This window comes from Musca domestica, unplaced genomic scaffold (assembly GCF_030504385.1).
Source record: "Musca domestica strain aabys unplaced genomic scaffold, Musca_domestica.polishedcontigs.V.1.1 13, whole genome shotgun sequence".
NCBI classification, from domain to species: domain Eukaryota; kingdom Metazoa; phylum Arthropoda; class Insecta; order Diptera; family Muscidae; genus Musca; species Musca domestica.
Window position 1 is genome coordinate 2203863 of NW_026712172.1, and position 14568 is coordinate 2218430.

The 14568-nt window shown below is 36.3% G+C and overlaps 1 protein-coding gene across 1 annotated transcript; it reads left to right on the forward strand.

The window, feature by feature from the left end:
• The first annotated feature begins 338 nt into the window (after window positions 1–338).
• LOC131800745 (uncharacterized) lies at window positions 339–8959 on the forward strand. Its single transcript, XM_059118435.1, has 2 exons — window positions 339–852; window positions 7621–8959. The coding sequence occupies exon 2, from the start codon at window positions 7625–7627 to the stop codon at window positions 8528–8530; it is 906 nt and encodes a 301-aa protein (XP_058974418.1). The 5' UTR covers window positions 339–852; window positions 7621–7624; the 3' UTR covers window positions 8531–8959.
• Window positions 8960–14568: the final 5609 nt, after the last annotated feature.

A 14568-nucleotide genomic window follows, 5' to 3' on the forward strand; every position in this document is an offset into this window, starting at 1 on the left:
GCTTAGGCTACTTTGGTAGAGAACCATCTTACATGGGAGTATTATAAATAGTTGATGTATACTGTTTAATATATGTGCTATATTATTTGGATTTCCAACTCTCAAATTAAAACCTCTGGCTGAAAAATTGGATCAGGTTTTTTGAACCACTATAAATCGCCCGGTACGTGAACCTATATTGACACTTTTGAAATGCATATTTATTTCCCTTTAGTCGAGTCATCATTTATAATAAAAACTGTGTCACTTATGTGAGCCAGATCTGTGAATTATTATGCTTTAAAAACTATGCTCTAATTTGGCTTTTGATGATTTCAATACAGTTAAATCTAGTCCTTTAATACTGGTCCTACCCTTATAACGTGGGTAACGGCATTGTAAATACGAAATTCTTCAATCTGGCATCGCTTATTCTATTTCCTAAGTTTTGAGTCGACCCATAAGCTTTGCTTGTGTTTGTGTCGCTCATTTACTCAATCCTATCTGCGGCTTTTTCAATTTTCCTTCTTCCTAATAAATTTACTTGTAAACCAACCTACAATCAAAACTGTTGTTATTGGTAAGCGTCGTTCAAATTTTCCAATTTGAATAAATAAATAACCATAATTGTTCTTTTTCCAAACCCAAAACTCATACCATTGTTTTATTCCTTTCTTTCCATTTTTCTCGATTCAAAACCGAGAGGAAAATATTCCTAACTTCAAGGAATATTTTTATGTCCACCAACAGCAGCCTAACAACCCAGCATTTTCCAGGAAAATACCCACAAATTTGGCATTTGGTCCAGTTCGAACCGGATTTTATTGCTGTTTAAATTTTCATTTTTTCCATCGATTTTTCATCAAAATCAAGGTAAGTTTGTGCTTATATTATCCAAGTGAACGTCAATAGTGCATTTAAAAAAAGAAACACATTAATTTTCAGTGCGTTAGTCAAAGTGTGTTTTGCCGTCGGCAATTTGATTTTATCTTTTCTATCTAACGCACAGTGTTTCTATTTAGATTTCGAAAAGTATTCTTTTTTTTGGTATACTTTCGAACCAATTCAAGTCCAAGATTAAATATTCCCTTAAATCTCCATATTTTTCTTAGATTTTTAATAAATAAATGGAATAAATATTTCATTTATTACTCTATTATTTCAATTTTCGATAATATAAATTCTTATTTAATTTTCTTATTCCACGTATTTCTTAACTCGCGACAGTGTGTTTTCTTCTCATTTTTTCCTTTTTGTTTTGCCGCGAAAATATTAATTTTTTTCTATTATCCATCGCCGTTTGTTTTTTCATTATTATTGTTGTTGTTGTAAGAGAACCCTCACTGAATCTCTTCACATTTCCACTTGTTGTTGAGTCGTCCAACTTGGCTGAGCGAACACAAGCAGCGCTCTGTTGTGCCATTCCACTCAACAGTGATCGGTTATTTTTCTGTTGGTGTTCTCTTCGTTTATACGTGTACCCTACCGTCGTTCCGTTTATATGGTCGCACTTTACATAGTTTGCGTCACATATTATTTTATATATTAATTGCACATATACCGGTGGGACTATTCAACTACCATTGTTCCTGTTGGGATTTAGTGCATATTTTCGCAGCTAGATGTCGCCTTTTATATAAGAAAATAGCTGTGAAATTATTAATTTTCACATTTTTTTGGAAATTTTTTAAACTTTTTCTGACTTTTCGATATACTGTCCATATATTCGGAAAAAAAATTAGCCCTGTTCTATTCATAGTACGTCCTGTTTCCGCCAGAGATCGCTCGTGATATTGAAAAATATTCCTGGAAGTTTGCGCTTCTTCACAATTTCCCAATTTTCTTGCGATAGGACATTCGATTTGGGTTACTTCAAAATACTTTAAGAGTTTTTCGCTTGTTTTGAGCTTTTAGTACATCATATCGCCGCTAGCGGTCGCTTTTCTAATAGAAAAATTATTACAAAATTTCCGTTTTTCTCCGAACTTTGCCAAATTTTTCTTATTTTCGGCATTTTTGAGCAGATATTCGATATTTTCCTACGCAATCTTCTTGAAAGGGCTGGAAATACTTCATTTTGTTTCCTTAAAGAGCATAGAGAACATCAACTTGTTCATATATTTCTACGATTTCTGAGAAATTATGTCGTTGGATTCCTTTATTCGTAACGCAGATCACCTAGTCGCATTTAATGCAGGTGTCAGTGATGGTAATATTCCTCTCACGTCTTCCCAATTAATAAAAATTCATATATCCGAATTCAAGTCCCTATGGGATCATCATTCGAGCAATTCATGATTGATCGGGAAAATGAAGGGGATGAGGAAGATCGTGATGAAGATACTGCTTCTGAGTTGGAGACCTTCAAAGCTAAGTACAACAGTACGTACGTGACTTATTGTACATGTTTAGCCAAGTTGACTCAACTTCTGGAGGATTTTCAGTCCCAAGCAGCTCCAAAAGAACCCACAATTTCTCCACAATCATTACCATTCCAAAGTCCTACCTCTGTTATCCATCCCGATCATAGTTCAAGTTATTCTTTTAACATTCCACCATGCGACACCGAAGTCTTTGATGGAGATTACATGTCATGGCCAAAATTCCGAGACATGTTCACGGTCGTGTACATCAAAAATTCCAGGCTCAGTCCAGTTGAGCGCTTATTCCATTTGACCCAGAAGTCTAAAGGTGAAGCACGTGATATAGTCCAAAGAGCTCCCTTGACTAATCAAGGTTTCCAGCTAGCGTGGCAGAACCTATGTTCTCGTTTCGAAAATAAGCGCATTCTTGTGAATGGACAGCTGAAAGTTTTAATCAATCTTCCTTTTTTTAAATCCGAATCAGCTAGTGCCATTAAGTCAATGCAACGTGATATCAACTCCTGTATTGATACACTTGCAATGTACGAGATCGATGTCAGAAGTTGGGATCCGATATTTGTATTCCTTTGTTCCAATCGTCTTCCAGACTCAACGCTGACACTTTGGGAGCAAGGTTTATCTGATAAAACAGCTATTCCAAAGTGGGAAGACCTTGACTCCTTTCTCTCCAATCGTTATCGTACACTTGAGTCCGTTTCCGAGATGCGCAACCATCCAAAGGCTGATGAAAATAAAGCGAAATCCATTTCACATGCAAAAGGTTCAAAATGCAGTTCATTCCAGACTAAAGTTTCGGTTCCGAAATGCCCATTGTGTTCGAATTCTTCACATATCATTCGAAAGTGTCCAAAGTTCATTGCCATGGACATAAGGCAACGCACATCCGAGGTAAAGAAACAAGGTCTGTGCCTCAATTGTTTCTCGAAAACGCATCACGTACGAAATTGTACAAGCAAAAACAATTGCTTTGAGTGCTAAAAGAGACATAACACAATGCTTCATGTTCATGTCCATCCATCCACTCTTGCTTCCGCCTCTAACAGTAATTCCACTTTGAACTCCAACTCTGTTCCATTCACTCCTAATTCCTCACAGTCCACTAGTTCTGGGAACGGAGTCATTCAATCTTGCTTCTCTGCGAGTTCAAGGGGAGTTTTATTGGGGACTGCGTTAGTAAATGTGCTACACCTGGGAGTCTCTTATCCAGAACGTGTTCTGCTTGATTCTGGATCTCAGGGAACCTTCATCTCCGAAAGATTTTTTAATAAATTAAAACTTCCATACCAGCGTACGAATGTGCAGATTTCCGGCATTAATAATACCACTGCTGTTTCCGTTCGAAAATTTTGTTCCTTAAATCTATGTTCAAGATTTGATAATTCCGTACGTGTCTCGGTCCAGGCGCTTGTAGTTCTACATTTATCTGGAAACCTTCCGTCGCATACCTTGCACCTTCACTATTTTCTCGGCTTCCCAATATCAATCTTGCTGATCCACATTTCTAGAAGAGCTCCAATATTGATTTGTTGATAGGCGGTGATTTCATTCCGGAGATCATGAGATCCGGACTGAAGCCTAATCTCTGTGATTCTTTGATCGGCCAAGAGACCATATTTGGATGGATCCTCACGGGTCCGATTCCTACATCCACTCCGTCTCAATCATCCATAGTGATCTCCAATTTCTGCGAGATTTCTCTTGATAAAGAAATTAGCCGTTTCTGGGAGGTGGAGAATCTTCCAAGGAAAAGATTTTATTCCGAATCCGACAAACTTTGCGAGCGCCTTTTCATGTCGACTACATCAAGAAATGAAGATGGCAGGTATATTGTTCGCCTTCCTTTCAAGGATGGATTTCCAGATACAATACGCCTTGGACAATCCCGCCCAAGCGCTCTCTCACAATTCCATCGCAATGAGTGTCGCTTTATCCGAAATCCAAATTTCAAGAAAGAGTATGACCAGGTTCTAGACGAGTTCATACAACTAAATCATATGACTTCAAATCAAGCTCCGAGCTGCGATAATGATTCCTTCCATTACTACATGCCTCACCACGCAGTTTTTAAACCAGAAAGTTTGACCACCAAAGTTCATGTGGTTTTTAATGCATCTTCTTCTAATGGTCAAATTCTCAGCGACCATACTGGTTCAGTATTGCAGAATGATTTGAATACGTTGATTCCGAATGGCGATTTTTCCGATATGTGTTCAACGCTGACATCCAGAAAATGTACCGTCAAATCCTGGTTCATTCCGATCATACTCCATTCCAAAGAGTAATCTTCAGCAACCATCCAGGTGAAAACATTTAAGATTTTGAGCTACAAACTGTCACATTTGGTATCAATTGCGCTCCATATTTAGCTATCCGCACTTTGCTTTGACCAGGTGGTGACGTTCAAAGTAGCCAGAATGAAAATGAGCTTAAATCCGATGATTTCCTAAACGATAGTAGCACAGGAAAAACGCTAGGGATTCGTTGGAATGCTCGTTCAGATTCTTTTTTCTTTACGACAAGGCTTTTTCCATCTTCCTGTACCTACACAAAAAGGAAGATTCTGTCTCAGAACTGCAAATTATTCCATACTGCTAGGTGGCTTTTGCCATGAATTGTAGTGGCAAAAGCCACCCAGAATAATAACGCAGCAGATATGATCCGATGGTACTGGTTGGGACGAAGTCATAAGTCCAGCCACCTTGCGCCAATGGAAGAAGTTTCAATCATTTTCAAGGGTTTTGCGATGCTTCTGAAAAGGCATACGTAGCCACTTTATATGTGCGAATAGCTAAAAGTACCTCAATATTCACTCACCTGGTGTATGCCAAAACAAGAGTTGCTCCAGTGAAGATGCAGTTTATTCCTAGACTAGAGCTATTTGGGTCTGTCCTACTGGCGGAAATGACCGACGTATTACTCCCAACGCTCGATATTCCCAAGAACACCGTATTCTGCTGGTAAGACTACATAATAGCTCTTTTCTGGTTTTCCAAACCTTTTTCTCATGGATTAACATTCGTAGACAACAGAGTTTCCACTATCATTCAAGTGGTGGATCCTTTCAGATTCCATCACGTTCCATCCGAATCAAAGCCTGCTGATCTAACAAGCCTGAGACATCATTTACTATGATCTCTGGTTATTTGGACCTTCGTGGCTTCGGAAATCCTCAATTCAGTGGCCAGACTGTGGCCACATCTTCGCTCTAATTTCATCCACGAGACTCTGCTTGTTTCCAGTTCTGAAATACTTGTGGTCCGAAATTTATTGATCAAATGGTACCAAAAAGTTTCATTTTCATTATCTTGCAAGCACCAAGTTTCACCTTCAAACTCCATTTTAAGTCTAAATCAATTTCTAGACTCCGATGGTTTAATCCGTTCCTGTGGACGCTTAGATTCTTCTCCAGGTAATCCATACGATGAAAAGCGCTCAATAATCCTTCCATATAATTGTAAATTTTCCCGGCTTTATGTTGATTTTGTTCATAAAATCAATATCCATGGCGGCAATCAATTAGTTCTTCTAGTAATACGATCCCAATATTGGATTCCTAAAGTCAATAACCTCATTAAAGCCTCTTTTCATAAATACAAGCCTTTTATCCCTTATGAGAAGCACTGTCAGAAACAAATAATGGCTGCTCTTCCTTCTGAACGTACAAAGCCTACCTTCGTGGCTTCAGAAATCCTCAATCCAGAGACAGACTATGGTCATATCAAGAAACATGTGTCGAATGTAAACCCCTGAAGGTTCACTTTTCATACTTTGAAGATTCCACCGATATTCTGAAAACTTTTCTTCCTATTCGTGTTCGCTTAGAGTGTTTGGCTACATTCATCGGTTCTTCCGCCGAACACATCCACGACTTCGCTCTAATTTCATTCACGAGACTCTGCTGGTTTCCAGTTCTGAAATACTTGTGGCCCGAAATTTATTGATCAAATGGTACCAGAAGTTTCATTTTCATAATGAGTACAAGGCATTATTATGCAAGCACCACGTTTCACCTTCAAGCTCCATTTTAAGTCTAAATCCATTTCTAGACTCCGATGGTTTAATCCGTTGCTGTGGACGCTTGGATTCTTCGCTCAATAATCCTTCCATATAATTGTAAATTTTCCCGGCTTTATGTTGATTTTGTTCATAAAATCAATATCCATGGCGGCAATCAATTAGTTCTTCGAGTAATACGATCCCAGTATTGGATTTCTAAAGTCAAGAACCTCATTAAAGCCTCTATTCATAAATGCAAGTCTGTATCCTTTATGAGAAGCTCTGTCAGAATTAAATAATGGCTGCTCTTCCTTCTGAAGGTACAGAGCTTACCCGCGCTTTTTATCGCACTGGGCTAGATTTTGGCGGCCGCTTCGATGTTAAAACATATTGCGGACGCTCATGCAGTATAACGAAGGGATACGTACGTGTGTTTCTTGTCTTTTTCCATTAAGGCAATACATCTCGAAGCAACTTCCAATCTTTTCATTTCCACCTTCCTGGCAGCATTTCATAGATTCGCCTATAGACGAGGATGCCCTGCAAATCTTTATTCCGATAATGGCACGACGTTTGTGGGAGCGTCCAAAATTCTGGCGAAAGAGTTTATTCAAGCTTCTCGTTCCGATGTCATTTCCATTTATTCCGTACAAAACCTTAGTTGGCACTTTATTCCACCCGGGTCTCCTTATATGGACGGGCTCTGGGAAGCCGAACGGCTCATTCAAGTTTACGTTCGAAAAATTTCTAACGCTTCTGACCAGAATTGAAGCCTGTTTGAATTCTTGTCCTCTCTCTCCTATTTCCTCAGAGCCAACAGATTTTGCCGCCTTAACTCTTGGACACTTTCTAATAGGCACGCCCATTTTAGTCCCTGTTGATCCACACCTAGAAGACAGTCCAATTTCAATAATCAATAGGTGGCAGCGACTAAAAGCAATCCATTAGAGTTTCTGTGCTCGTTGGAAGACTGAATATCTCCGAGAACTCCAAAAGCGTTGTAAATGGCAAACATGTGAGAAGGACATTGGAGAAAACACACTGGTCGCAATTTATGATGATAATCTTCCGCCAAATTCCTGGCGCCTTGGTCGGGTTTGTAAGACTTATCAAGTTTCCGATCGTCATATCCGTGTTGCAGATATTGTAACTCAAAAAGGGGTTATTACTCGCCCTATCACTAAGCTTGTCGTCCTTCCAAGCCACTAACTCCATACTTTATTTTTTCCCTTCTGTGTCCTTTTTTTCGCATTCTATTTAGAACCATGCCCAAACATTCCGCCACCAAAGGTCAGCGCAACCACAACAAAGCCCCATACCAAAACGGGAGATTCTTATGCCGGCTCTGTCAGCGGCCTCATTCATTACGTCGATGCCATAAGTTCCTGGATATGGACATGACGAAACGATTCGAAGTGGTTCGCAAACACAAATATTGCGTGAATTGTTTGGTCCTGGACCATTCCCACGGTTCGTGTTTCAGTGACACTGGCTGTCGCCACTGTCACAAATACCACCACATATTGCTCCACGTGGATCCAAAGCTGCGGGCCCAGATCCTTCTACCATCTCCCAAGTTCCGATTGGAGTCTAGGTCGGTTTCACCGCGACCATCAACATCAAAAGCTCGGCGAGTACCACAAAGGCCTTCATCGTCCTCAGCAACCTCCCGTAACACGAAGGGATCTCTCACGTCCCTGATCCAGCAAAATCGGACCATCTTGCTACCCACGGTCCTGGTAAGGATAGATGCGAAGAATGTGGCACGATGTTTGTTGGATTCCGCCTCTCCAGTAAGCCGCATATTGAGGAACTTTGTGGAGAAAATTAAAGTCAACACCTTGACATTGAGAGAGGAGACAGTGTGCCAATTGACACTGTTCTCAAGATTTGACTCCAAAGTGAAAATCGAAGGCACCTTTCGTGTGGATAATCGGATCACCACAAAGACGTCTGACGAATCCCTGTCCGACGACTTCAAAAAGAATTTCCCACACCTCTTCTTGGCTGATCCGAAATTTTATCAGTCATCGGGGATAGACATTGTCATAGGCGTCGATATCTATCCGAGAGTAATGGAGGGGGTGTATGCCAGAAATGGGTTACCAACTGGCCAAAGGCCAAATGTTCCTAAATATGTTAATTTTTTCATTTTTACAATTTTTTCCTGATTTTGAATTAATAAATGCCTGAATTCCTTAGAATGCACTATTGTCTTACTTTCCACAAAAAGCACAAACTTTCCTTTTCAGCTTGTACATTCCGAAGCAGGTGCGAGTTCGTGATTCCATCTGGTCTGATGACAGAAACCTAACTATGTATTTGGTCATCATCTTTATAAAAATTATCCTTGAATTAAGCTAAATTCATTTTCATTCCCATTGCTTTGTAACCAGACCAGGACATACACGGATCAGATTGTTTCTTTTCCATTGCAGACGCACTGCAAGGGGGCCGGTAATGTAAATACGAAATTCTTCGATCTGGCTTCCCTTATTCTATTTCTTAAGTTTTGAGTCGATCCATAAGCTTTGCTTGTGTTTGTGTCGCTCAATTACTCAAAATGTCCGTTTGTGTCCTATCTGCGGCTTTTTCGATTTTCCTTCTTCCTAATAAATTTACTTGTAAACCAACCTACAATCACAACTGTTGTTATTGGTAAGCGTCGTTCAAATTTTCCAATTTGAATAAGTAAAGAACCATAATTGTTCTTTTTCCAAACCCAAAACTCATCCCATTGTTTTATTCCTTTCTTTCCATTTTTCTCGATTCAAAACCGAGAGGAAAATATTTCTAACTTCAAGGAATATTTTTCTGTCCACCAACAGCAGCATAACAACCCAGCATTTTCCAGGAAAATACCCACAAATTTGGCATTTTCAGGCATATATAAAAACTAGCTGGCCCTGTCCGCGTTGCCGGCCCGAACTTTTAGTCTATAATGCATATGCCTAATAGAACACAGGTCTGAATTATGTAAGCGGCTGTAATTTGGGATTTGTATTTACAACGTTTAGAATACCGTACTGTGTGGTATTTAGTTTTGTCCACCTCATAATTAGGGGCAGAATGATTGCAGAATAATCAAAGATAATTACTCTTCTGCACTCATTACCGTAAGAATAATTTTAATTTCATGTTTCTACCACAATTTCCAACTGAAAGCGTTTGCCATTTCGGAGTTTATGTCATATAGACGTACATCCCAAATATACATTCCCAACCAATATTCTTTTGGGAGTTAAAAATTCAATAGAATACAAAATTTTCGTTTCTGACAACACATTGTTTGGGAAAGTGGACTTGGAGGTACACTAATGTAGGAATTATACTCAAATAAATGCCTATAAGGACAATTATCTGTAAGATGATTCTCTACCCCAGAAAAGTCTAAATGCAATTTTTTAGCCAAATCAATTGATGAATGTGGTCAAGACCGAGATGGACTCTACTCCGAAAAATGACAATTTCATGAGATGAGGTTCTTTACCCCCAAATTTTAAATTTTTAAAATTACCGCGATTTTTTGCCAGGATACGATTCCAAAATTTTATGAATCGTCAAAATCCGTCAAGCCGTTCTTTAGTAATAAGCGTATATTGTTTATATTGTGAAAATAATTCTTTATTTTATTTACAAAAAATCGATTGAATTCATTATGATAAGCCAAACTGAAAAATCATTTGAAAGAAAAGCAATTGAAAAGGGAAACAAATCTTCACTTTATTCGATGATATTTTACAGCAGAAATTTAAAGGTCCTTGCGATGTTTGTCAATAGAATGTACTATTATTTTAAAATTCGATTCCATTGAAAAAAAATTTTAAATTATTCCCGATTTTAGAATTTTTGCAATGAGATCTCTATTTCGTGATTTTTTAGCGATTTTGAAAAAGTAGTTATATTTTCACTTTGGTGTGACTGCGTTAAATTATTTCCATATTATCTATTCCGTTTCGCCACCACATAATTCGGTACTACACTTCCATGTAACCCGGCACAATTTCAGTTCTCAAGAGATCAAGTCAATTAAATAAATTGGTATTAATATTTGAATTCAAAATAAAAAATAAAAAACACTACAAATGTACATTAGAAAAAAAGTAAGTCAAAATGGAAAAAAATCATGCAAAATAAAACATTACTATTGTACATTCCAAAAGTCAAAATGAAAATGTTAATATATTACAATTTTACGCGACTTTTTTGGATATTATCCCTTTCGGAGAGGAGACAATTCAATGAATCGTTAAAATCAGTCCAGCGGTTCTTAAGTTTAGTTATCTATATATATAAAAATCAATTGTTGTTTGTTGGTAACGGAATCAGTTGAAAACGGCTGGACCGATTTGCATAATTTTTTGTACAAACATTCGTCATACCGCAAGTTAGGTTTTTAAAGAAAAAAATATTGACCACGCCTACTTTTACGCCCACTATCTTGATTTATCTAAAATCCTTATATTTCCCAAATAAACAAGATATTGGTTTAAAAATTATTGCACGAGATACTGTTGACCTTCCCTCCAACCTTAAGTATTTGTTTGGGGGCTGAGGAACTGACCACGCATACTTTTTAATCTATCTATACATCTATATATATAAATGAAAGTTGTGTTAGTTACTACGCTTATAACTTAAGAACCGCTGAACTGATTTTAATGATTCATACAAATTCGGAATTGTCTCCTATCCGAAAAGGATAATATACAAAAAAACCACGTAAAAATGTGATATATTAACATTTTCATTTTGACTTTTGAAATGTACAATAGTAATGTTTTATTTTGCATGATTTTTTTCCATTTTGACTTACTTTTTTCTAATGTACATTTGTAGTGTTTTTTTATTTTTTATTTTTGAATTCGAATATTAATATCAATTTATTTAATTAACTTGATTTCTTGAGAACTGAAATTGATGACGGGTTACATGGAAGTGTAGTACCGAATTATGTGGTGGCGAAACGGAATAGATGATATCGAAATAATTTAACGCGGTCACACCAAAGTTAGAAGATAATAACCTTTTCAAAATCGCTAAAAAAAAATTACGAAAAAAGAGATCTCATTACAAAAATTCTCAAAACGGGAAAATATCGAAAAAAATGTCCAATGGAATTGAATTTTAAAATAAAAGTACATTCCATTGACAAACTTTGTAAGGATCTTTAAACAGTTGCTGTAAAAAATCAGCGAACAAGTTGAAGATTTTTTCAATTTGTTATTATTCTTTTGTCATTTTTTTTTTCAATTTGTATTATCATATTGAATTCAGTGGATTTTTTGTGAACGAAATAAAGAATAATTTTTCACTATATACAATTTTTTACCAAAAAATGAAATAAGTGCGAAATACGATTGTAACTAACATCTACCTTTCAACTCCAGGGCCTACATCGTGCTTCAGCTGGAAGATGCGCAGACATTTAAACAAACAAAAATGACCGAAAAAGACTAATGGGGCTCATTTCAAAGCGTGGACCTACTTCTTTCATGTGACAATAATCCGTCCAATGAGAGCTCAAAATGCAAAAATTTTTGGGACTACAATCAGTAAAGTACCAAATATAAAGGGTGCAAAATAGTAGAGCGAATGGGACTTTTAATAAGAAAAGGATTTCTATCCTTCCAAAAATTCTTCCCGAACATTTAAGATACCTTAAACCGCTTTTGCAGGACATGATATCGATCATAACTCACGGATAAAGGTACAACCCGATTTCAAATTTATATTTATTTATATTTATTTGTATTTACAACGTTTACAATACCGTGCTGTGTGGTATTTAGTTTGTCCACCTCATAATTAGGGGCATAATGATATCAGAATAGTCAAAGATAATTACTCTTCTACACCCATTACAGTAAGAATGTAATTTATTTATTTTTGTCATTTAAATTGTGCGTAAGAGACCCCATAAAATCAATAGTTTTCATCATAGTATAATTCAATGACTATCAAAGATATTAATATTCGTCATTTTTTTCATGTTTCTGCCAAAATTTCCGACAGAATGAGTCTCAGTTTGACATTTTGGAGTTTATGTTATATAGACGTACATCCCATATACGTTCCCAACCAATATTTTTTGGGAGTTACAAATTCAATAGAATATAAAATTTTCGTTTCTGACAACACATTGTTTGGGAAAGTGGACTTGGAGGTACACTAATGTAGGAATTATACTCAAATAAATGCCTATAAGGACAATTATCTGTCAGATGATTCTCTACCCCAGAGTAGCCAAAATACAATTTTTTAGCCAAATCAATTGATGAATTTGGTCAAGACCAAGATGGACTTTACTCCGAATATTGAAAATTTTATGAGAAGAGGATTTCTACACCCTTAGAAACAAAGTTGCCAAATAAAGGCCTAAAAATGAAAAAAATGTCGAAGACCGCGAAAATAGTTTAAAACATATGATGGTGACGAACGTTATCATTTTTTGCGAGGCTGGTTTCTTTTCAATTACCAACTTTTGCTAAAATGAGTATGCAAAATATGGTTAAAATGTAAACTATACTTGAAATCGGGTTGTACCCTTGTCCAGGATCATATATTATGACCTGCAAAAGCGATTGCACCTTGCATTTTGAGTTCTCATTGGACGGATTATTGTCATATGAAAAGAAATAGGTCCACCTAGGTCACTCAATTCATTTTTAATATTATTCATTCAGAATTCAAAATAAAAAAAATATTCACGTCTATTTTCCACTTCAATGTAACTCGCCTATAATTTCGGTTCTCAAGAAATCACGTCAATTAAATAAATTGGTATTAATATTCGAACTCAGAAATAAAATATAAAAAACAAACACTACAAATGTACATTCGAAAAAAGTAGGTCAAAATGGAAAAAAACATTCTAAATAAAACATTACGATTGTTCATTTCAAAAATCAAAATGAAAATGTTCGAAATAAATGGTCGAATTTTTATGCAATTTTTTTGGATTTTATCCTTTTCGGCTAAGAGACAATTCCGAATTTGTATGAATCTTTAAAATCAGTCCAGCGGTTCTTAAGTTATAAGCGTAGTAACTAACACAACTTTCTTTTATATATATCTTCTATATCTATAAAAGAGGAAAATGTTTGTTTGTTTGTAATTTATGGACTCGAAAACCGCTGAATAGATTTTCCTGAACATTTCCATATATACTGCAACATCGCCTGAAAGTAACATAGGCTATATACATTTTTGAATTTCCACTTGGAACTGGAGACATAGCATCAGAATCGGAGGTACCTCCCAAAAATTTAGATTTTACATGCACATATCTATTGATTGGTTGAAGATACAGTCTCCAAATTTGGAATACGTAATGGAATTTGGAACTAAAATTATATTGTAATCGGTTCAGATTTGGATATAGCTCCCATATATATTTTCGACCGATTTCGTTCATTTGATGCCTCAAACACAATATGAATGTTCGATTCCAATGAAATTTGGAATGTGTGACGGGATTTAATCCGAAAATAAATTTGTCAAATTATATTGAAATCGGTTCAGATTTGGATATAGTTCCCATATATATTTTCGGCCGATTTCAAGCAATTGATGCACCAAACTCGCTATGTATCCCCAATTTCAATGAAATTTGAAACGTGTGATAGATTTTATCTAAAAAATTGATTTCCCAAATTATATTGAAATCGGTTCAGATTTGGATATAGCTCCCATATACATTTTCGGCCGATTTCATGTATTTGGTGGACCAAACACGACATGTATTTCCAATTGTAACGAAATTTAAAATAAGTAACGGAATTGGGAGCCAAAATGAATTTGTCAAATTAAATTGAAATCGGTTCAGATTTGGATATAGCTCCCATATATATATTTTCGACCGATTCCATGTATTTGATGCACCAAACACGCTATGTATCTCTAATTTCAATGACATTTGGAATGTGTAGTGGAAATTAAAACAAATATACATTTGTCAAATTATATTAAAATCGGTTCAGATTTGGATATAGCTCTCATATATATTTTCGACCGATTTCATGTATTTTATGCACCATACACGATATGCATGTTCGATTCCAAAGAAATTTGGAATATGTAATTAGGAAATAAATTAGTCAAATTATATTAAAATCGGCTCAGATTTGGATATAGCTCCCATATATATTTTCCGCCGATTTCACATATTTGATGCACAAAACACGATACGTATTTCCGATTCCAACGA